At 43.6% G+C, this 25,288-nt stretch overlaps 1 protein-coding gene across 1 annotated transcript in view; it reads left to right on the forward strand.

Annotated features, from left to right (window-relative positions):
• Positions 1-21,583, forward strand: part of Sqor (sulfide quinone oxidoreductase) — a 40,057-nt gene extending 18,474 nt beyond the window's left edge. Inside the window, exons 2-10 of the mRNA XM_051144526.1 lie at positions 663-913; positions 2,631-2,801; positions 7,469-7,522; positions 10,446-10,640; positions 11,780-11,989; positions 16,242-16,425; positions 19,505-19,572; positions 19,954-20,132; positions 21,278-21,583. Coding sequence (XP_051000483.1) covers positions 680-913; positions 2,631-2,801; positions 7,469-7,522; positions 10,446-10,640; positions 11,780-11,989; positions 16,242-16,425; positions 19,505-19,572; positions 19,954-20,132; positions 21,278-21,335 — 1,353 coding nt within the window. The 5' untranslated portion in view covers positions 663-679 and the 3' untranslated portion in view covers positions 21,336-21,583. The remainder of the gene's footprint in view (positions 1-662; positions 914-2,630; positions 2,802-7,468; positions 7,523-10,445; positions 10,641-11,779; positions 11,990-16,241; positions 16,426-19,504; positions 19,573-19,953; positions 20,133-21,277) is intronic.
• Positions 21,584-25,288: the final 3,705 nt, after the last annotated feature.

Consider the following 25,288-nt stretch of genomic DNA (forward strand, 5'->3'; position numbering starts at 1 on the left):
ACAGGTCTCCAGTTGCAGACCCATAAGCTCACCTTAGTCAGCTTAAAAGCCAAAGAAGCATTGGGATGTGCCCAAGAGAATAGAAGGCATCTGGGAGAAACAAACGGTGCCCTAGATGGACAAGGATGGGTACAGACAGATGTTTAGTGAGAGTGTGAAGGGGGAGGGGGCGCTGAGGGCTGGCTCAGTGGTTGAGCGCACCTCCTGCTTTTGTTGAGGACAGAGTTTAGTGCCCAGTGCCCATATAAAAGCTCATAACCACCCATAAAAGACTGGTAAGATGACTCAACAGGCAAAGACACTTGCTACCAAGACCTGAATAGATCCCTGGGACTCACAAGGTGGAAGGACAGAACTGACTCCGGCAAGATGTTCTCTGCCTCCACATGGGCACACAGACATGCACAAATAAATATAAGAGGGGGGAGATATGTCTTTAAAGAGCCCTAGATGGCCTGATAGCAGGTGGAAAGAAAGGGAAAGGTTAGCCATTAGGCAGCCATCAACTCACAGTTCTCAGGAAGCTGGCTTCCTGGAAGGACGACGGACTTTAGCAAAAGACAGAGGGTACCAAATGGAGCCGATCTGATGCCAGCCTCCCCTTCCTAGGGTCACAGAGTGATCTTTCCTTGGCACTCACAGTCTCCTCTGCTTCTTTTTAGCCTGCTCTAGCCTGGTGATGGCCCCTCTGGTCGCTGTTGCATCTACTCCACGTGCCCGGCTCTTTGGCTGTTTCCTTAGGCTGGGCACTCAGCAGGCTGGACCCCTCCAACTGCACACGGGAGCCTGCTGCACAGCCAAGAGCCACTATGAGGTGCTGGTACTGGGCGGGGGAAGTGGGGGAATCACCATGGCCACTCGCATGAAGAGGAAAGTGGGAGCTGCGAATGTGGCCATTGTTGAACCCAGTGAGGTAAGTGTCCCTTGGCATGGGTGAGAGTATGTATGCGCATGTATTGGGTTTTTTTAATGTCTTGTGTTTAATGCTTTTCATGGGCATAAAAACAGGAGGTAGCAAGGATCTGGGAGGAGTTTGGAGAGGGGAAAGAATATGATCAAAATATATTGTATGAAGTTCTTTTAAAATAATAACAATAAAAGCACTGGGAGAGAGTGGAGAGGGCCTGAAGTGAGGCCAGACCTCTAAGCTTTTGTGTCTCTGTAGCTCTAGCTCATTGGGGATGCCACAACAAATTACTGCAATGTGAGTAGCTTAAAACAGCAAACACATATTCTCTCTCATTCTTTTTTTTTGAGGCTACCAGTCCCAAACTACTGACAGTGTCATGCTCCCTCTGAAGGGTGGATGTGGTTTTTCTCTGCCTCCCATCCTAGGCAATAGCAGCTAGGAGCAATCCTTGTCAAGCCACGTTTGCAAGAGCATCTGCGTTCGTGGGCCTTGTCTTCATATGGTATCCTCTAAGTGTCTCTGTGTTGTGGGGATTTTCACTTTGGGATGGGCTAGGGTTAGAAAAAAAAAGTGTACCCAATCCCTAGAAAGACCCAACAAGAAACCAGAGTTTGACTGCAGAAACCAAATGAGTTTACTAGGGTTACTCCCAGGCCTCACCCTCTTAGCTTCCAAGATCAGATGGGATCCCTTGGGACAGGATGGCTGTAGGCTGGGCAGTCAGTCATTTCTGTCCTGCCCTGTGAGGAAGCACTCATGGGGACCGTTCTTGAAAGAGCTGGTCATGCTAATGTTTGCAGTGGAGGGAACTCTTGACCTGGTGTTTTGTTCCACTTTCTGTTCAAGATGGATTCAACATTGATGAGCTCCTCTTTCGGGATCATAGCCATTATTGACCTTATGGAGATAGCAAACTATTTTGTGTCACCTTTCCCACCCTCTGAGTTCCAGGCTGCTCTGGCCAGCCAAACTGGCCAGAATGCAGGAAACATTTTGGCAATATAGAGAGGTTTTGGTTTCTTGGTCCACCCAGTGAGTGGATTCTCACAAACCACTAAATTAACCTGCTCTTTGTCCTGAGCCCAGAGCTCTCACAATTAATGTAGATTAAGAATAGGTGATCTGAATTGAGGGCACTGCAAAAGACTCTGAGAATTGTGTGTTGCTTTGTGGAGAAGGGTATGGTACTTATGGACTCTTGAGAAAAGGACAGATGAACCAGAAGCATCTACAATCCTTTGTGGGCACATAGTTTGAAGATAGTGAGGTTTTGATACCCCCCAGAAATGCCAGTGAACTTTCCAGACTTTTCATAATCATCACTTTCTTTGAAGGAATCATGTTTTGCTTCTGGACCTAATTTTCCTTTCTATCTATACTCATAGATAAACATATATAAATATATATATGATCTATTTTGCATATATGTAATAATACATAATAATCAAGTAATAAACAATTTGACTAACCCAGTAGTCATTAGAGACAGCTTGTCATTTTGTTTTGTTTGTCTTGGAAGTATTCTTGGTTGGTGATGATCTTTCAGAGTTGACATATCAGAAGACACAACAGTGAGGAATTAAGCCCTCTGTAGACTTTTTTGTGCAGTGTCTAATGGTCAGGAGGGACCAACTTAGAGTCTAGTTGAAATAACTGCAACTAAGATGCTTTAGATGAGGCTCGAATGGAAACAAACCTCTGTAATAACTTTATTTCTCAGAGACATTTCTATCAGCCAATCTGGACACTAGTGGGTGCTGGTGCCAAGCAGTTGTCCTTATCCGGCCGTTCCACAGCAAGTGTGGTTCCATCTGGTGTGGAGTGGATTCAAGACAGAGTGGCAGAGCTGAACCCAAACAAGAACTGTGTCCGCATTGACAGTGGCAAGGAGGTAACCATCAGGGCTGTTGGGCTTTCTTGTCATATGGGGGTGGCATGGTCGTTCTTAAGCTGCACACCTCAGGATGGAAGATGGTACAGATGTGTTTATATTTATCTTTCTATGTTAAAAGCTGCATGAAATGGCAGTGCACAGCAAGTGGGATAGGTGGAAGGACTGAGTAGTTTTGAATTAATAAAGTAAAACAAGTATTTGATACAGTGGACCTCATTGGTTATTGTGGAGTCTTGTGACTGAATTTTTGTTGAGCAAGTGCTGTTTTTATGTATTAAAATATCAGGTGGATTTTCCCTTTCCTTTGAAATAAGCTAGTGTTTCCTAACTGACATCTGCCTTTCCATAGGAGGCAAGTATTGGGAAATATCCACCCCAGTCACAGCAGGGGCATTCTTCCAGTTAGTGGAGTCATATGACTAAGGTTTGTCCCAGCACTAAGGGGAAATGCTGCTGCCAGAGATGAGTAGTGCTTAGTACTTTTTCGAGGTTACCTTCTACACTAGAACCAGAGGTTTTTCTTTTGTTTTCTTTTTAAAATTTTTTTATTAATTTATTCTTATTACATCTCAATGGTTATCCCATTCCTTGTATCCTCCCATTCTTCCCTCCCTCCCATTTTCCCCTATTCCCCTCCCCTATGACTGTTCCTGAGGGGGACCTCCTCCCCCTGTATATGTTCATAGGGTATCCTGCTAGCCTTCCTCTGAGTGCCACGACCCAGAGGTTTTTCAACAACTGTTTCCTCCATATTTGATGGATCAGTTGAGAGTACAATGGTGAGAGTGCGGGCCCAGTAGCCAGCTGCAGTTTCATGTTTCGCTGTCTGCTGCCAGGCCCAGAACAGCAGCTGCCACTCAGTTCCCCAGGGAACTCACCCATGCCACAGGTCCATCCCAGTGTCCCCTTAGAACAGAGCCCACAATGCTTTATGTCACTGGGCATGTTATACAGAGATCTCCCTCCCCAGCCCCTCACTTTGCAGAGCACTTCTGGAGGATAAAGGTTACACTTTCTCCTTGAGGTCCTAGAACTGGTGAGGAACCCAGCAATGCTTGTGGGATGAGTGGATGCTTGTGAAAAATGGAGTTCTTATCAAAGTAGACAGATAATAAAATCCATCTCGATCTGTACCCTATGCTATCCAGAGTACCTTGACATCCTTGGTTCTGTGGGAAAGCCAACTATTGAAGGGCATAGAGAGCGACAGGAGGACTGAGACCTAAGATGATGCTCTAAAGGGGAAACACAGGAACACTGTAATGGAAAGATATTTTGCTCTACACATATCTTGTTTTTTATTTTTATTTTTTAATCACAGACTAGCTTATGGGAGGGAGGTCAGTAAGAAAGAATAAAGCCCAGCTAGAAAACAAAATGAAACAAAATGAGCCTCAAGCCTTTTGAACGAGCTTCCAAGCCAATGGACCCAACCTCCCCCCACCCCCCACTGCTAAGGAACTGCAAAGCTTGTAGACTTGACTTTTGAGCTGCTCTCTTTTCATGCAGAGAACAGCACAGACCTTGCCAGAAGGCCTAATATGGACAAGCATTCTCATTTTGTACATGGGATACGAGTGGGGACAGGGCGAGGGATCCTGACGCTAAGAACCTAGTAAATCAGCAGCTAAGCCCTTGCAAAACTCCAGGCTCACCTACTAAATAAATGTCACATAGTAATTCAGAAACAGAAGGGTGCCAACAAAGGTTCAGAGATGACGAACCAGCCTCCAGTCAGTGACTGAGCTGTGCTGACTCACAGTGAACATGCAGTCCATATCTCCCTTCCTTTGTAAATGTGCTTTACGAAGCAGTAACAACACTCCCTGAGCATGTGCCTGTGCACAGCCCTGCTCTAAGGCTTCCTGCTGCTTATTTGAGTGCTCAAAGCAGCTCAGCAAGGTAGGCATCGTTCCGTGTCACAGATGAAGAGACCGAGACATGGCTTCCTTACAAGTGTTTACCGCACACCTTCCGTGTCCTAGATGTCAGTCTGAAGACTCAACTTACAACAATTAGCAAGACGGAGAGTTTATCTCCTCCAGAAATCCAGTCTGATGGGAAAGGTATGGGTTTGAGATAAGCACGTGAGAAATCACTAAGCCACAGCAGGACAAGACCCAATCAGGTTTGTCAGGCCAAGGAAGGCTTGCCTAAAGGAATCCTTTCTAAGTTAAAGGGTGAATAGATATTATTTAGAGTTAGAGGTGGGAGCTATATGCAAATGCCACAAGGAAAGGAGGAAGCAGAAGCTAGTGTAGATATTCAGTGAAGAAATAAGGCTTGTGGCCCAGAAAGCGGACTCCCGAAGCAAGAGTGTCAGAGACCCAGTCTAGTTACAGCAGTGCCTACAAGTCCACGTTTCATCTGGTGTCTATGGCAGAAGGCAAACTAAGAATAGAATGATTTGGTAAATTGAATCATGTTTGCTAAAGAACACTGATTAATTTATGCAGTCTGAAGAAGGCTCTCGAGGGACGTGCTGCAAAAATTAAAACTTGAACTTAAACGAGCCCATCTGTGGTGAAAATTGCTAAGTGGGTAACAAGAATCATAAATCCAGAAGACTCAGTCATAGTGTTGGGGAGGGGGGATGAATTAAATCCAACAAGATCTCTCCCGTGAGACACAGCGCACTGATTTCTGATGCTCTCAGCCTAGGAAGGGCTCTGCTCCATGAAGTCCTAGTAGAACACCCTACCAACTTCTTCCCTAGTCTCAAAACAACACCCTACGCTTTCTCCAAGTTTCTGAGCCTTAGAAGTCACAAATGATAGGGGGTCAGAACACCTACTGCGACTCTTATTCTCAAGAGACATAAAACATTGATAATCCTCAGGACAGTGAACCCCACTACAGAGAACACTGAGAGATTCCTGGACCTCCAAGGAGTCTACTCAATGAGACAGGCCTGGTTGCACCAAGATGCTATGTGTGTTATCAGGGTGAGGCCTTCTGACCTATGGTCAAAATGCTGCCAGGTAAACAAGCCATGATGCTCCGTCTTATGAATGGAGAGTAATAATATACAGTTTAATCTGGTCTCCTGGAGATACAGTGAAAAAAGAAGGCAGTTCTGAGCTATCCACAGAAGAATAGAAATATAAAACCTTTAAAAAAACTTAGATGAAACATATGCACATATATTTACTTACATGTGCTTGCATGTGTTCATTTCTGCTTTTAGGTAAAAATTAAGAACAGCTTTACTCTCTTCCAGGATGGGAAGGCTGGCTTAGCAGGGGGTCATGTAGGAAGGACAGAGAGCAGTGAGCTGACCTTGAACTCAGCATGAATCATCGCTGTTTGGACTGACACTGAAAAAGACGAACACAGCACCTAGCTGTGGGAAAGCACATCCTGCTGGTTCTAGGCCATTCTGTTGTGTTCCCATCCATTCTTCTGGGGGCACTTTGTTCATGATAACATTAATAACCCAAATGGTATTCCAAGTAGAGCAAAATCTCAGGCCCTAGACCTTTTGTCATTCCCCATGTCCTTTGATGGCTGGCTTCCCTACGGAACCAAGAGTGTCAAGGCTTTGGACCCCCTCTGTGTGGGCAGAGTATACAGATAGGAAGTTTTTTTTTTTTTTTAAATTTTCTGTTAACTTTGATAAACTTTTAGAAAATGTAACTAAAGCTGTTCCTCATGTGTTTATTCATACAGCAAGCATTGCCGAGTTCCCTGCTAGGTTCTGGGACTGCAAGGAAAAGGCACACAACCTTTGTCCTCTGGGGGTGGGTGTTCTTCTGTATAACAGGCTCACCACCGTAAAGCATCATGGGCTCTGTGCTAAGGCAGCTCTGGGAGGGCCTGAAGTGAAAGGAAACCCGGGCACCCTGGAACCCATTCTCATCTGTGGCAAAGTGGGTCCTCTCTAACAACCTCTAGGCTCCCCAGATAGAGTGGAGCACTCTCAGGTCTTGGAGCCTACTGTCTTCAGCTGGGGTTTGCTCAGCTTGCTTCCCGCCCTTCTTTGTTTAATCTGAGATCAAGGGAATTCCCACCCATATCTCCTTGCTGGGCTCATGGGTCTTATTTAAGTGCTTTTTATTTGTTTAGTGTTTTTAAGGGATGTTCTTACACTTTGTATGCCTCTTACTGTTTCTCATTCAGTGCATCTTCCCCTTGGTCCTAAACACGTATGGCCATTACCATATTTATGGGTGTCATTGTCTTCCGCATGAACAATCACCATACCTATTTGAATCATTGAACATAAACAACTGTATAACATACTTTTCAGTGAGCTTTGAAGGAAGTTTCCCAACTATAATATTGGTTCAGTTCATATTACAGATCAGATTCGTATACTACCCGTAGATCTGAAAATGATCGGTTCTCTTTTGAGATTAGGAAATTTGTTCTCACCCACTACAACGTGGAAAACGAAAGCTTTGAACAAAGGGTTAACAACCTGTCATTCTCCAGTGTGTAAAGTCATAGGCACCCCAAACATACAGAGGCCAGGCATGGGAGTTTTGAAGCAGGGAGATGCGAGGCAACAGAAAAGGAGGAAGGATGGTCAATTGTAGTGTGTATCCACGCCTGCCCACCCTGTTCACCACCATCCACCCAGACACACTCACGTGGACACACGGAGGCATGGCGCTGATTTTTGAACATTGGTCTAACACTGTGTTTTCTGGTGTGTTTTGTAGATTTCCTATAAATATCTTATCATCGCTCTTGGAATCCAGCTGGACTATGAGAAGGTACGGTCTTCAGCTGTTGCTGTGCTACACCCTCCAACTTACGCAAAGACAAAATTAGGACACAGTTCTCTCTCTCTCTCTCTCTCTCTCTCTCTCTCTCTCTCTCTCTCTTACATTCATTTGTAACAGGGAAATGATAGGAAAATGGTTCTAAATCTGCCCCCACCCAGTCTAGCTTATTTCTCAGAGTTTTTTTTTAATGCCAAAAAAAAAAAAAAAGTCTTCTCTAAGATTTTGTCAGTGTTTTAGCTTTAATGTTCAGACGTCCATGCCCTAATTGTGTTTTTGGCAGAAACAAGCTCTTTCTGCACACACAGGAAGCTGGCCTTGTTATGGAAGGCTGAGCTTGCCACATTAAAAAAAAAAAAAAAAATTGGCTTTCCTTTGCAAGCCAGATCTAGCCTGTGAATTCTTAAGCAGACTGAAATGGCAGAACACAGCAGTTAGTTCATCAGACTCTGGGAGCATATTTAGGTTTTATTGTATAGAGACTTGAGCGTTCTGGGTATGAAGTGACCAACAGAACATAAATGCTACCTAGAAGTTTCTTAGCTGTGTTCTCAGCAAGCCAGGGAGTTAATTGTTCACCAAGAATTGTGAGACTCAAGTTGATTTTCCTCAAACACACTACAGTAATTCATTCGTTTTTATGATTCCCAGGAGCATGCTGGGGATTGTGGGCAAATACTTACAGCACATAAAACCTGGAGCTGACACAGGCTGCAGACGTGTGACCCCACCTCAGTAGAGGTGGCCCAGGGAAGGTCTTTGGGGGTGTGTTTATATGTGAGGAATCATGACATGCCCCAGGGTGGGGGCGGGAGGAGGAGGGTGGTGGAGATGTGTTGGGATATGCTACAGGAAGGCTGTCTAGTGGAGGGTGGAAGGAGCCAGGATTGAGAGATATTAGCGCCCTCTGGTAGGGAGGTAAGAAACAAGAGTTTTTAAAAGCAGCCATGACTACAGAATCATCCCTAGATATCGACAATGAATTTCTATTATATCTGTGATAATACTAATATTCTTTCTTGTTCTGGACTGTTCTAAATGTATCCTTTAGCAACTGTATATCTATATACTTCCTAACCAGCTTTGGTAACCTATGTATGTGAAACAGTTGTAAGTAACCTCTAAGTGTTTTTCTTTCCTCTGACCATAATTAATTCTAAAAAAAAATAAAAATAAAATAAAGACTATGGAAGTGTGCATAGATATACTGGTGGGAGAAAAAGGGAGATGCAGAGGACTGACAGTGATCCTTTACAGCTTCCGGTGAGGAAGGCATTATTTCTCCCTTCTTTTCACTCACAGATAAGGAATCTGAGGCTAAGGGAATGTAGCTTAACGGTGGCTAGCACACTGCTGGTTACTCCTCTGTTGAAAGTTCTAGAAAACTTCTCAAGTGAATGTAAAGCAAAACTGAAGGCAATCACTTGCAGATACGGGATCCCCGTGGATCCCTGGGTAGGAGCAATGTTCTCTGGCAGGCTGGGTCTCTGCTCTGTCTGTCGGATGTACAGGCCTCTCCTGTTAGATGCACACCATGTGTCTCTGGTCTTTCTCATGCCAGCTCCACTGAGTGTCTTCAGCATGGTGTCCTGCTTGTTGGTCTGTCTCTTGGGACAGATGAGATAGTCCTCGGTTTCCCAGCACACAGCCTACCTCTGTGCTACCAAAGGGCAATTCTGTTTCGTCTCCTCCCTGATATTCATGTGTCCCCTCTCCACTCCCATCTCTCTGCCCAAGAGTTTCCTAAAAGCAACACTGACTGACGAGGAAGCATAAAACACACCCCACTGCACGGAACTTCCTGGAAGGAATTGGGCTGCCCGGTTATAGCACCCTTTCTCTTAACAGTGGTGTTTAAGCACAAGGCTATTTACTCAGTTACAACCCTGTGAATGAAGTAGGAAAGGTGGGACAGAGCCCAGGCCTTAAGAATTCCAAAGTTCATGCTTTTAATGCCTTGCTTTACTTCCTCACCAAGCGTGCACAACCTGAGAGGGTAATCTCAGTCTTTTGTTATTGACATCATGGATGAGAGAGGCTCTTGGTTCTCCTTGAAGGCAGTTGTGGCTAGCTAGCATCCTGTCGTCACTCTGAAGGTGGGAGGAACTGTGTCCCAACTGCAGCCTCATGTCAGGGAGGCGGGGTGGTGGTGGGGTGGGTGGGGTGGGTTCTCCTAGGCTGAGCCCATTCTGCAGCTTGACAGGCGACCTCAGGGGCCACACTGTGGCCTGAGCTCCTCAGTCACCTGTCTGTTCCATGTGTAAGTGCAGGAGGAGCTGATGCCCCTGTGATGTCTGAGGGGCTGGAGAGATGGCAAAGAGCAAGGGCTCTGAAACACTGTGACAGGTGGTTTTTTTAAAAAAAAATATGTGTATTTGCTTTCATCTCTGATAAGTGGTAAATTTATATGTATACCAAAAAGAAATGTCATTATTTCTTTTAAATTTTGCTAATTAGGATGTATAATTGTGGTTTTCATAGTAACATCTTCCTGTGTGTTTGCACATCCTGCCCACATTAGTAGGCCCCTTCTTTCCCTTAAATATTTCTTCCTTAGGCTTTCATTCCTCTGTATTCTATTATTTCCCTTTTCCTCCATTTCCTTCTTCCTTTCCTCTTATGGTTTGCCTTCCATTTCCTGGGCATGCGTACACACACACACACACACACACACACACACACACACACACGTTTATAATATGCATCTAAAAATCTATAATATGCATATGAGAAAATATATTATTTTCTTTTCTGAGTTTGGCTTATTTTGCTAAATATAATGATTCACAGTTACGTTAATTTTTCTACAAATGTCATGATTTAATTTTTCCTTATGTCAGAGCAGAGTTTTATTATCTATCTTACACTTTATATCTATCCTTTCAAAAGCAAATCTCTGTGTGTTTGGTTGCAGATTAAAGGACTACCTGAAGGTTTTGCTTATCCCAAGATAGGGTCCAATTATTCAGTAAAGACAGTGGAGAAGACGTGGAAGGCCCTGCAGGACTTCAAGGAGGGCAATGCCATCTTCACCTTCCCAAACACTCCGGTGAAGTGTGCTGGTGCACCCCAGAAGATCATGTACCTATCAGAAGCTTACTTCAGGAAGGTGTGTCTCCTCTCAAGGGCAAGACAACAAAGGGCAGGTGCCACCAACTGAGCACCTGCCTCAAGCCCACTTTTATCCTTGTCATATGACCTTTATGTTTCTTAAAGTCTTGTTCCATGTGTTCACAGGTACACAGCTGCAAAGAGACCACTCACCATGCACACTCTCACAAAGCTATTCTCATAGATTAGAAAAGAGATTTATGTAGACTTAAAAAAATATGCTTACAACCATACTGTATACATAAAGTATTCCATTTTATTAAATAGTCCTGTGATATACTTTAAAACTGTATAAAAGTTCACTGGCAAACTATGTTACTGATAGTTTAAATACTTCAATATCTGTAGTTAAGCAATTAATTACAAATATATGTGTATACACACACACACACACACACACACACACACACACACACACACTCAATTGCTTTCACTCAGGCTCAAGATTATGAGCATTCTCTGGCTTTTGATACATGTTTTTGCAATAAATAAAATGCCAATTTTTAAGGGCAAAAATGTTCTCATAGAATTCCAGGGCTTTTGTAAAGAGGCTTTTGTTTTGTTTTGTTTTGTTTTTGTTTTTGTTTTTGTTTTTGTTTTATTTGCAATGAGGGTCAGGGAGGTTTGCCCAAAGACCTTCTATGTGAGCTCAGATGACTGCCCGTGACATACACACACCGGGCATCAGGTAGTGGGGGCTGTTTCTGCCCTTTAGTGAGACACGCACGACATTTGGTTCACTGAGGCATGGTTTGGCTGGAGCTGTGGCAGGACCCAAAGCGACTTGCGCTTCCGTTGAAAGACAGGAAGGGAGAAAGGGTGGGAGGATGACCTGAGGATTGTGGACTGTGTTCTTGGAACCCAGGACAAGGCCTGTGCTCCCCTGAGCTCTGTAAACTACCGCGGTCCCTTGAGGTGGCGAGTTAAGACACAGCTACTGTGATTGCTTCTGATGCCCAGGAAGTTCATTCCAGCTCGCAGCGGGTTGGTACAAAAAGTTCTGTCACCTTAACCTGTGATAAAACGCTGACAAGATCTCTACTGAGAGTTTTAATTCTGGTCTGGATGAAAAAAAGAAACGAGAAACAAAATGGTGGCTAGAGTAATTGTTCGGCTTGTCTCTTTCTTTTTTCTTAGACTGGAAAGCGGCCGAAGGCTAATATCATCTTCAACACAGCTCTTGGCACAATTTTTGGAGTTAAGAAGTATGCAGATGCCTTGCAGGAGATCATCCAGGAGAGGAACCTCACTGTCAACTATAAACACAACCTTATTGAAGTCCGAGCTGACAAACAGGAGGCTGTTTTTGAGAACCTGGACAAACCCGGGGAGACACATGTGATTCCAGTGAGTGGCAGGTTAAGCAGCCAGCCTGGAGCCTTATCTGACACAGAGGCCCCTCCTCCTGCACTGCTACACTGCTTGCTGGAGAAGGCTGACATCGGGGAATCCTAAGAAAGGGAACTGAAAAGGGCAAGATGGCAGAGACTGTGTCAGTAGGGAGCAAGGAAGGCTTATGTGAGCTGTGATGTGATTATTTATTTATTTTTTTTAAATGTCTTTATTTCACTTCATTTTTATTGCCTGGAGAGTTTAGGGAGTGGGTCCTCAAATGCAAGGCCCTGAATGTGGTGGCACACGCCTTTACTCCGAACACTTGGGAGGTAGAGACAGGTGGATCTCTGTGAGCTTGAGGCTAACCTGGTCTACAAAGTGAGTTTAGGACAGCCAAGGGTACACAGAGAAATCCTGTCTCGAAAAACAAAACAAAACAAAACAAAAACCAACCAACCAACTGAACAAACAAACAAACAAACAAACAAACCCAAACCAAACCAACCAACCAACCAACCAAAAAAAAAAACAAAAAACAAAACCGAAATTCTCAAACTACCCCTTGGAAAAAAACCCCAAAGAACCCCCCCCCAAACAAATGAAAAAACAAATCAACCCCCTGCAAAACCAGACCAAACTAACCAAACAATAACAACAAAATTCAAGGCTCCGTGAACGGGAAGGCAGCTGCGCCTGTCTCAAGGCAGACAGAGGTGTTTTTCATCTGTGAAAGAAACTGTCTTTACACATCTTTCACCTGCACAAACACCCAGCCCTTAAATTTCTTCCCAAGGGACTTGGCAGAGCTACCGCCTTCCTTGGAAAGATTCCAGCCTGTGTTGTGTGCTCTTGGTCTTGAGTGCCTGTGTCTTTTCCCGCAAAGTGGGAATACTGCTTTTGCGGAGGAATTAGGAAACTCACGCAAGAGATGCAGTGGTGTTGAGAACATTTGTTTATATCATTCTGGCAGGAGCTATCAGCAACAGCCTGACACGGCTCACATTGTACTCTGTAGTTAGTGACGAAGGGCTCCATAAAAAGGAATTTTGAATGAACCAAAGATTAGTCTTCTAAACATCAAAAATTTAAATGAGAACCTTTTTAGCTTAAGCTCTTTCTAAAACCCACTGCACCCATGGTTTTTGTTCTTAAACAGAATACATTAAATATTATTAAAACTGTTACCAATGGCTCAGGGGCATACTTCAAAAATCTTTTTTTTGAAGTATTCCCAGACTTAGAGAAGTTATAAAAACAGAAACAGCACAAGTAAAATTGTGTATGCCTATAGCTAAAGTAAAATTGTGTATGCCTATAGCTAGATTCCTGTACAGAATCTTACAGCAGTTGCTTTAGCTTTCTTATTTGATTTCCCTTCAATCTCTAGTTCTGTTAATTTTCCTAAATACAGGTTCCCTTCATCAAGCACTATTCTCCTTATCTCTAGATAATTTTTCTACATAAACTTCCTAAGATAAGGTTGTGTTCTTATGTAACCACTGTAGCTAACCAGGCTAGTAAATTTGGCACAGGCATGATATTTTTAGTCTACTACATACATGTATACAATTTTGTTCATCAGCCCAGCAGCTTCCTTGGCATTCTTCCATCTCTATACAGTTAGTCTGATGGCTCGTTAGCCTCTTTTAATCTGAGGGCATTTCCACAGTTTTTTGTTATCTTATGTGACTCTGACATTTTGGAACGACACAAACTTCTTCCCTGCACTTTCTCAAAACCAGAATGTTCCTCATTTCTGGTGATGAGTTTGGCTTTATGGGCATTGCATAGCAACCTGGGAGTCCAGAGGATCGTATTTGCAAGCATATGGGCTCCCCACTACTGGTTCCTCTACTTAATTACTGTTCTCTTTCTCCTTGGCTAATAAGAACGTCTTTGGAGAGAGAGTTTCAGGGCATGCGTTCTGTTCCTTAAAGTTTCAGCCAGACTTAGCGTCCACTGACGATACATATCTGCTTTGCTTTCCCTGTGATGATTACAGAAGGATTTTTTTTGGCTCCAGAATTTCATCCACAGTAAGTGGGAAGCACTTGGCATCTTATCAGCAAGTGCCTTTCCTTTTATGTTTATCAATTAATTACTCATTTTCTCCTAAATTTTTATCATTCATTAATGCTCTTATAATTATTGTTGTTGTCCAATTGTCCCAGATTTGGTCAGAAGCCCCTTCAAACTGGCTTCTGTGCCCTTGTGGCATACTTCTTTCTTCTCTCTAGCACTTTGCTGCTGTCTGCTGTCATACCTTGTTCCTGCTCATCTTGGCTTTGCCTGGCCCAGATCAGGGTCCTCACTTTAAACAACAGCTCTCATGCAGCTGTGTGCTGAGTCCACTGGAGTTTTTGTCTGGGTACTAGTCATCATTTCACACAAGTTATTGGTGATGTCGGCGTTTGCTTTCCAGTGTTTCAGCCTGTTGGAAAGTTGTGAGTTTTGGAAGGTCCTTCCATCTCCAGTTTTTTTTTTTTTTCAAGACAGGATCTCTCTGTGTAGCCTCAGCTGTCCTGGACTCACTTTGTAGACCAGGCTGTTTTGGAACTCACATTGGTCCGCCTGCCTCTGCCTCCCGAGTGCTGGGATTAAAGGCGTGCGCCACTACACCTGGCCTACTACCTCCAGCTTTTTAAAGTTGCTGGTCCTGATTTGTTTTTCTTTCCTGGAAAACAAGTGAGCAAAACTTGCAAATTTTATGCAAAGTAGAAGTGAACGGGCCGTGAGTTGGTGACTGCCCAAAGCAAACTCCTGTGTGTAAAGTGTGTGCCTGAGCAAAGGAACGTCATTTTTTTATTTTTAAAAATGTGGTTTCCAGCTGTGCTCTGGGGAGTTGAGGGAGAGGCCTGGATGAATGAGTGGATTTTTTAAAAACCAAACTCATAAATTAGGAAGATCTTTGTGTCATCCTTGAGCGATAAGATTTCAGCTCAAATATTTCAATTTGCTCTTAGCATATGAATATCAAAAAGCCCACTGAAGGCTCTTATGTAGCTGCTACCAGTGCTGGCACCACCCAGGGAGCTTTTAACATGTGCTGATTTCTGGGTGTCTATAACATGGATTTCAATTAATTGGCCTGGAGTATGGAAGGAGGGTGGCTGAAGACTGAATTTCAGCCCTAATGACTCTCAAGTTCGCCTAAGACTGAGAACAGCCATGTAAGGACTTGAATGTATCCGAAAGCCCAGCAATTGTGTGAACTGGTCTAGGTTTCTCCAAACAGACCGGGTGCCAGGGCCTCCTATTCTCAAAAGACCCCCCAATGGTATAATGATCAAGAGCAACAACCATTTTCAACAGTTGCTGGAGGTTAAATAAGCCTACCACCGACAGAGAGTTTGAATAAGTGTAAATCAGCTTTTTGATCTCTGGCCCCTCAGTGATTATTGAGTTCCAATGAAGACACTGGATACGAGGGGCTGTGGACCACCACAAGGTTGAGACGGCTTTAATACGTTAGCATTTTTGTCCCAATGAAAATGAATGTTTGAGTAAATGCGTTCTGAAGTAGACCTGACAGTACATTGCAGTTGCTACATGGAATTGTAAAATAAAATGCATAAAAGGCTTGACCTGCAAAAACTGGAAGGGTACTATATACGTAAAAGGTTGAAGGAATGAATAAAAACCTTAGCACAGGATCACCAGGACAGCTTTTGTTTGCATGTTTGGGAAAAGAAAGCCTATCTCTATGTTCAACACTCCAAATAAATCTAATGCTAGACAAGACCCCCCTTTTTCTTTTTTCTCCAAGGTGTGAGAGAATTGTATCCCTCAGGTTGCCGTCTCATGTTGGTGGCTGGCACCTTTCTTTGTGTTTTGAGAGTTGCGTCCTGTTTGGGAATGATGCTCATACCAGTTCTTAGCATAATCTTTGTAAGTTTCATAGACTGTAAACATCTCCTTCCAGGATACAACTGAGGAACCAAGCCCAGATAGTATTAAGCTGACAGTTGAGGGTCAGAGAAAGATGAGCAATATATGAATAATATATCCACAATTTTTAGCAAAAATGGTAGCACCAGGGGAGAATTTCAGAATATTAGTGAAGTATACTTCAGAATATTGGGCTCCCTCATCTTTTCTGCTGAAGGAACTTGGGCTCAGTATAGGCAGACCACAGCAACCCGAGAGGACTAGTACATAATGCTCCCTGTAGTAATTATGATGTGTACAGTGAGGAAGACAGAAAAGCTTGTGGGCTATAGACACACTGACAAGATATGCATTTGCATGCTCTTGTTTTGCATAGTATGAAATGCTTCATGTCACACCACCTATGAGCGCACCAGATGTCCTCAAGACGAGTCCTGTGGCTGATTCTGCTGGCTGGGTGGACGTGGATAAAGAGACTCTGCAGCATAAGAAATACCCGAATGTGTTTGGCATCGGGGACTGCACCAACCTTCCAACCTCAAAGACCGCTGCTGCAGTAGGTAGGAAAACCAGCTCTGATTCTTCTCTCAAACTGACGGCTCCTCAAAGTACCATAAAAGCAAGAGCAGAACTTTAGCACAAACTTTCATAATTTAATAATTCTAATAATATTCTATCTATAATGGGGGGAGGGGAAGGGGCAGAAACTTTGGCTTCCCCAAGGTGGAACCGTGTCATCAATGAAGCGAGTGTTGCGTGGAGAAGAAAGTAGCTCTTCAGGGCTTTGCAGAAATACCAAAACAATGTGTCCCCAGCTGTCACAGAGACTGTTTTCAGGGCAAGAATGACCGGAAAGAGCGTGGCACTTTCCCAGCTCTCTAACTTCTGCCCCTTTTTTGATTGCCATGCATACATGGTACTCTTGGTCCTTGATGCCAGCCAGGCAGGTTGGCTGTTTTTCTCTTGCCTAAAACACTGCGAAGCTAGGGAGGCATCTGTTTCCCTAGGAAAACACATGCAACTCAATGAAAGCTTGCAGACCAGAAAATTGTTCTGTATAGACAAGCATAGTGGAGCATGCACTGATTGGCGCACGATTAAGGCCTCGGCCTGGAAAACTAAATTCCTTTACTTAGGTGTTCTGCACTAGCGGTGATGGGAGAATTGCCTTTTAGATTCTGTCCTCTACAGAGGGGAGCTGTCTTCGGCGGAGGCCATAAAACATGGAGCTCCCTGCTGATGGGGTGGTAGTGCTTCCTGTGAATTGCACACCTTTCTGTGAGACCTACCAAACGTCGTTTTCCTTATCAATGATATCTATTTCTCATCTTTTTAATTTCAAAAATCTCAACTAATGTAAAATTCGAAAAAAATGCTTATTTGATTTATTAGCCTTTATACTTTTTTTTTGAGTCATTTGAAAGTAGTTGAGGCATCATGATAATTTGCCTTAAATAATTTTACCTGCCTTTCCTAGAAATTACATATTCCTCCACATTTACAGGACCAACGTTTAACACGACTTTTAATCTTTCATAATTAAACCATCTCACGTGTATATTTTCTAAAAGCATCCTTTGTAGCTTGTGAGGGTAGTTTGCCTTGTCTTTGGTTAAGGTGGGACATGCTTGCTGTGTTTTTCCACCACAAAAACATATTTTAAAAATGTGATTACATTTATTTATCTGTTTAAGGCCATGCACTCCTTAGCATTCACTCTCTCCATCCAGCATGTGGATTCCGGGGATTGAACTCAGTTCTTTATTCTTGGTGGCAAGCACCTTTGCCTGCTGAGTCATTAGCACTTTTTTTCGGGGGCGGGGGGGCGGGGTAATTGATGGATAGTGTGTGAGGCAATGTTTTTAATTTACACCCATACTACATGCACTTCTGTGCTGGAAATACCTGTTATAAGAGGTCAGACTGCTTGGCTTTTAGCCTATTCCAGACAAAGAAATATTAGCTCAATGCTTCCGCTACAGTTTTAAGTACGACTGAACAAGAGTTACTAAGTGAAGCATCACTCCTAGCCCTGCCATCCTTCTGGCCGGCAACTCCACTTCTCAGCCATGCAAACAGCATCCCCATTGCTTTTACATCTGCCTTTTTACAAACTGCGTTTGCTTCAGAGCTCACTGGAAAGCCTCACGCAGACTAGAGTTGTTTTCACTCATCTTATTTTACGGCACTGCAGTGAATGCTCATCGTTGTCACCTCACATGAATATTTGCTGTGTCTTTAGTGTCTAAGTGACAATGACTCCAGCTTTCCCTAAGCATTTCTCCCTATCCCAAGCTCCCTGAATGTCTCATGCAGTGCCTGCAGCATATCCCTGCTTGGGCTTACTTGCCTTCCAGCCTCTGTCTAGACCACTGTGAGCCATGTTGGATGTGGCTTCTCCATGGCTTATGCCTCTTTCTTAGCTTCTCTGCCAAAAGACTCGGGCAAAACAAGGAGATTGCAATAGAGGGAAGAAACACAGCTAGAGTCTGCCCACACCCACACCCTCTTTCAACCTTGCTGTTGGATGTGACTGCTTCCAGGCCAGTCTTTCTGCAGTGGCACCAAGAGCCAGGTTCACTCCTTTGCCATTGAGCTTGGCACTCTGTGCCAGGGGTCTCCTCATGTATTCTCAGCGTAGTTTCCAAGCTCTTTATACCCTCAGTGATATTGAATTCCCTAAATGGGGCAGAATCTTTGCAGATGTTTCTTTGTCAGTAATGGAGACAACCATTTAATAGTTTCATTCAGTTGTTCACTTTTAGAGCAAACAAAACCGTCTTATTTTATTTGAGTGCCAGTAAACTACAGATTTCAGGCAAAATTTGTCTGTGGCCTGTCTTTGAATAGCTGGTTAAGAGTGTTTTTTTTTTTTTTTTTTTTTTTTTTTTTTGCAGGTGAACATTTGTTCAGTTCAATGGTATCCCAATGTTCTACTGCTGAGAACTAGTAGACCTACATAATAAATATTCTTTGAGTTGTCTCAATAAAGTTGTTTCAATGAAAACATTTCCAGTTTTGTGGAAATGTTTTTTCTCTCTACTCTTGTCATCTCTCTCTCTCTCTCTCTCTCTCTCCTTCCATATATACATTCACAAATACATCTGTAAACACACACACACACACAATCTATCATCTATCTATCTATCTATCTATCTATCTATCCTATCTATCAATCAATCAATCAATCAATCAATCAATCAATCAACCAATCAATCATCTATCTATCTGGTTTAGCCTCAGCCAGGCAATACTATAGAGAAGAAAGTCCAGTATGTGTCTTAGTGGATATGGCTGGGGTTACCAATCTAGGATGTGAACAGAAATACAAGGTGCCATGACAAAACTGATAGCTGCCAACCCCCAGGATTAGGGGGAATGGAATTTGGGTAGGGCTACCCTTACCATCATGTTAGAGAGACCTGGGTCATTAATTTCAAACTAATAGTTATAGCTGTGTCTTTGATGAGTTGAGGGGCACCTTCTGATGGTCAGAACTTCAAGTAAAAGGAAGCGCCATGCCCTACTCACAGTCTAGAGGGGTGCAGATGGAATCATCACTAATTTGTTTATATTAGTGTTATATAAAAATGAATTTTCATGGAAAACTTGATGCTCAGACTTCCCATTCTCTTATAGCTGCCCAGTCAGGAATCCTTGATAGAACAATTTCTCTGATTATGAAGAATCAAACACCCACAAAAAAGGTTTGTATGTCTGTATGAACTGCTGCTTCACTTATTGCTTTCCTTTCTGCATGAAGGTAGTGCTCTTCCATAATTCTGGCACTTTTTTATTGGTTTATTCAATACGAGGACTTTAATTTTTGTATTTAGTATTATTTTCATTACATAACTTTCATTTTTATGGTCCACCCCCCACTAGAACACACACACACACACACACACATACACACACACACACACACACACACACACAGAGAGAGAGAGAGAGAGAGAGAGAGAGAGAGAGAGAGAGAGAGAGAGAGAGAGAGAGAAATTACAGCCACTCAGAAAATAACAAATTATAAAGTTTTTTATTTAATGCCATGGCAGAAAGTACTTTCTTGCTCATTCTCACAATTTCAGTATGATGGCTACACCTCGTGTCCACTGGTGACTGGCTACAACCGTGTGATTCTTGCCGAGTTTGACTACACAGCTCAGCCCCTGGAAACCTTCCCCTTCGATCAGAGTAAAGAACGACTTTCCATGTACCTCATGAAAGCTGACATGATGCCTTTCCTGTATTGGAATATGATGCTAAGGTGCGTGTCTCATCTGGTGCCTGTGCAGTGGGCACCAGCTTGTGCAGCAGGGGCAGGGGGTGCTATTTCAGAGGGTCCCTCCAGCTTCCACCCAGAGCAGGACTTACTAATGAGGCCTACTCCACTGTGCCACTTCTCAAGAATTCGTGGCAGTCCTTGGGAAAGAGGGCTGCCCTAGGTAAGGGGAAAGTTCACAATATTTCCCACTTGTCAGGGGAGGTGCCCACGCTTCTCCTCATTATTGGGAGGAACCAAGTCTTCTGTTTCCATTCTCTAATCTTTTTGTTTTGTTTTGTTTTGTTTTTAGATAAATTAGGTAAATAAGAACGCTAATGATAATACTGTAATAAAAATCCTTTCCACATGCCAAGTACTTTCTCATTTGCTACCTTCCTTTGGTTGTATTATGTTTGAGAAAATTAATAGTAATGAAGAGAAGAGAGATACACTCCAGTTCTGACCTACTTTTGAATAGTGTTCCTAGCAATTATTAGCCAAGCAAGTCAATAAGACGATGTTTAGTTTATTTTCTGAAAAATGAAATTAACATTACGGGGAGATAATATACTCAGAGACAGGCAATGGTAGGTATTCAATTAGTAGACAAATTAGTAACTCCTCCTCCTTGGCTTAAAAAAAATGTATTGCTTGACTTTCCTAGACCCATATGAGATTGATAAATCAGGATATCTACAGCAGTGATCCTCAGCCAGCATGACTTGGGGGACATTTGTCAGGATTTGGAAACATTTTTGCTTGTCAGAAAGATGCTGTTGAGATCCAGTGAGCAGAGGTGTAGGATACTTCAGTGACAGGGCAGTCTCCATGGTAGGAACCAGCAGGTCCTAAGTGTCAGTAAGGCTGAGAGACTCTGCTCTCCTTTGAGGTCACGAGGTGAAGCAAAGCAGATAGCAGTGTGCACATAACAGCAGTGTTACGGGTGTCTGCCGAGTTGATTTGGCATGTTTGGCTCACACAGCAAGCTCGGGGTGAAGGCTAGGACTCAAGGCAAGGTGTCTCAGTCACAAGATCCTTTTCACCTCAGCAGACATGTCTTGCCTTTCATGCTGATGAGCATGCCCAGTTGACTGCTTGTCACCTCACCTCCTTTGTCTCCACCACCTCTCTGTGCTGGTTTCTTACAGAGGCTACTGGGGAGGTCCAGCCTTTTTGCGAAAGCTGTTTCATCTGGGCATGAGTTAAAGATGGCTTGGAGCCTGCTCTTCTTGGATGGCTTCTGGACGGACATGGCAGTTGCTGATTGACGGTGGCGCACCTGAAGGACTCAGAGCCTCGCTCTGGAAGGAGTTTCTTACTGGAGATGGTGCCCTTTCAAGACCTCTGAGTAACTCTCATGCGGACAGCCCAGAATGGGCTTGATTCCTTGGAAATATTAAAATGAAATAACAGACTTCTATTTTCTAAATAAAACTCGATCATTGTTTGACTTGTATGAGGAAATATCTTGACTAGTAGGAATGGGAGGCTTGTAGCACTTGGGAGAAGAAGCTGGTGTCGGGGGTGACAGCATTCTTGTCCACCTGGTGTGTTCAACTTACAGCTGGCATTGCTTTACAGAGCCTGAGTCACTGAACAGAGTGATCCCTGGACAGCATTTCAAAATCTATGTCGCAGTTCCACACACTGCTGCTTAGAACTCCTGCTGCAGGAGATGGCACAGAGATCTGAGAGCCCAGATGCCGCTCCAACTGGGTGCCTCAACACTGTTTGAGCTGAGTCTGCGCTTTTCCAGCCAGTGGCAGGCACTGTGGCTTACTAATCTCTGCCAATTCCTTTGGAGACAGGCTCTGTTACTGCACAGTTTTGGCTTTGAGAGCTCCATCAGTTTGGCTGAATCTAAGGCTACCCCTTTCTCTCTCTTTAGGGGTACCACCAACATTACAGTCTGCAGGTCCACCTTACCCTCTTCACCTTCCTTCTCTAAGCTGCAGGGCCGTTTCCTCTCCCGAATTTCTTAAGTGAATTCTTTCATGGCACCCATGTTTCCCAGAGAACTTTGCAATGGGGACAGTTCCAGTTTTCGTGAAACTCAATAGCAGCTCCAAAATAATTTGCTCCCAATCAGTTGATTGTAGAAGTTTACTTTTAGTCAGTCTAGAGTCCCCCCAAACCCAACCCCCGAGACAGGGTTTCTCTGTGTAGCCTTGGCTGTACTGGACTCGCTTTGTAGATCAGGCTGGCCTTGAACTCACAGTGATTCATCTGCCTGTGCCTCCCTGAGTGCTGGGATTACAGGTGTTCGCTATGCCCCCGCAACCTCCCCCAGCTCAGTCTAGAATTTTAAAGACATGTATATTTCATAGTCACAAATGCCTTTGATTTTATAGCACTTTAGAATTCAAACCCTTTTATGTGTTACCAAGTCTCTCTGGACTCCTGGAGTTCTCCTTATGACTCTAGAAACCCTATTCAGACATTAATTCATTAAACAATTATTTACCGGAACACTTACTAACTGCTAAGTACTATTTTCAGCCTGGGGGACACAGTGAAGAACCAGGATGATGAGGACTCAGCTCTCATCCTTGTGGCCCTTGTGATAGCTTCTTTCCTGGGCTGCCAGGGAGCTTGCTAAGTTAGACTTGGCTTGGCTTGGGAGGACGCTTTCCTTCTGACTCTGTGGGAGAGGCAAACACCACCCTAGCAGCAGGCCCTCAGCTGATGGAAGAGGAGGGCTTTCCCTGGGGTTGACCAGACATCTGTGACTTTCTTGCTTAATAATTGTCCTAGCCCAGATGTCGGTGGCAGTTCTTTCACTGACCAGGATGCCCCCGTTGGGACAATAACCGGTGACTATTGGTCAGCATCCTGCTCTCAGACTGGCCAAGTCATGCTACTTGAGGAGCTCATATGGGGCTGGCCACTTGCCTTCCTGTGCTGCGCACAAAACCATCAGAAGCGATTGTGCTGTTAAGGTCTCTAGCTGGTTGGAGAAGCCTTGTGCCCTCCTGGAATCCCTGCAGCCCGCCTGTGCCCTCTTGCAGGATTGTGAGTCCACTGCATATGCTCCCTCTCTTCAGGCTGCTGGAAGACCTGGGAATAATCCAGAGGGATTGGCTCCCCAGATGTGGCAAGAAGTGCTGTTAAGAATGGGGCATGACCTAAAAACGTCTTAACCCCCTAAGCAACTAAGCTTAATTGTAAAACTAAACTATCTGGTCCTCAACCCTATCAGAGACTTGAGAAGGAATGGAATTAATTATCTGAGTATACAGAGGGTGCAGGTTAGCAGCTTCCCAAATGAGGAGATGACAGTGACAGTTTGCCACCTGAGCAGTCATCCAAAACTCTCTATAATGTTGGAGATGTTTTAAGTTGATAATGACAAGTTATGATAGATATTGATTTACATTCAGAATTTTAGATGCATCAAGAAAGGAAAGATGTTTTCTTTAAGGCTCCCAAATAAAAATAGCCAAAACACTAAGAATGTAACATTTATATAATTCCTGATTGTTTCATGGTTCTTCTTGCTGTAGGTAGTTTATTGTACATATGTGCAATAATATAAATGTATATGTAAAAATAAAAATATTTAATAAAAACCCTATGAATAAAAATGGACAGAAATGATAGCTTAAAAAAATAAAAAGAATGGGGCATGAGGTGGTGGTGGCACATGCCTTCCTAGCCTTCCGAGGCTGAGACAGTTGGATCTCTGAGTTCGAGGCCAGCAGCCTGGTCTACAGAGTTAATTCTAGGACAGACAGGGCTACACAAAGAAACACTGTCAAAAAACAAAACAAATCAAAACATCAAAAAACCCTGTACAGACTCAACACAGCCTCCTACATCTGCTCGTGCTAATGCTATCTGAATAAATCCTCCAGTCAGGGAACTGCTTTAGAGACCATGTACAGGAGTGTAATTTATTGCCACTGCTGTGGGAGCAGTGACCCCATTGGCCCGCACACGGGTCTCCACCTTTCAAGCTGGAGAAGATAACAACTGGTGCTCCATTCCAGGAAAGCTTAGCTTTGAAACTGCCTCACTTCTTTCACAAGTATGGGGCTGGTCAACGGAGAGGGCATTTTTTTTTTTTTTTTTGAGTTGTCTTGAAATCAGGAGTAGGGTGCAGGCAGGGGAGCTTGAGGCTTGGCATGGGGCAGGGGTGCAGGAAGAGGAGCTTGGGGCTTGGCAGGGAGCCAGGGCCCAGTTTTCTCTAAGGGCAGTGCCTCTGGGTCACAGGGTCTGCTGGTGGACAAGTGCCTCAGAAACACTCCCTCAGAGTCCAGAAGTGACAGGGCTGGGCCTGCTGAACCGGGCATCCTTTTTGCCTTCAGTTGCTTTTACCTTCGAGATTCTTCTTGCTGGTTTCCTAGAACTGGAGTTACAGATGGTTACGAGCCATAGTGTGGGTCCTGGGAGTAGAACTCGGGTCCTATCCATCCTGGGTAGGTTGTGTGTAAAGGGGTCAGAACTAGGACCCAGTTTAGGGAGCACTGGGATATATAGGGAGGAGGCTGGGCTTAAGTCAGCTAGGGAAGGCCAAGGTTTAATATTCAGATTTTTTCTTTTGTATAATGCATGTGAAAGTTCTCATATTTAAATCTCATAGAAAATGTAAAGAGCAGAGACAAGAGGATTAAAAGTGATCACTTTACCCAACATCAGGTAATGACAGCAAACAGCAGGTAGGTGTCTCTCTTTTAGTTTAATATTAAAAATAATGTTCAGACCCAACAGGTTATATTTAGAGATCCATATGTTTATACATGTACATTGTGAATTCCATAGCGATTAATGGAAGAGGAGGCCATGAATTTGAAGGCCAGTGGGGAGGGCTACATGGGAGGCTTTGAAGGGAGAAGAGGGAAGGGAGAAATGATGCAATTAAATTATAATCTCAAAATAAAGTTCAAAACAAATTACTGTTCTTTTTGAGGAAAGTGGCTTTTGTAATGCAATATGTAAAAGCAGTCCATGCTATTAAAAATGTATTGGAGAGCTCTGATCTGATTTAATTATTTTATTTTCCCTGTAGTTCTGGGAATCGAATCCAAGGCCTTGTGCACATCAACTAAACACTCTACCACACGGAGCCACATCCCCAGCTCTCTGATCTGATTTTTTTCCTTTGTGCTTAAGACCATAGGGCTTTCATTCAATATAGACTTATTTTGATCATCTCAGGG

Source organism: Acomys russatus, chromosome 4 (genome assembly GCF_903995435.1).
Source record: "Acomys russatus chromosome 4, mAcoRus1.1, whole genome shotgun sequence".
In the NCBI taxonomy this organism is placed as follows: Eukaryota; Metazoa; Chordata; class Mammalia; order Rodentia; family Muridae; genus Acomys; species Acomys russatus.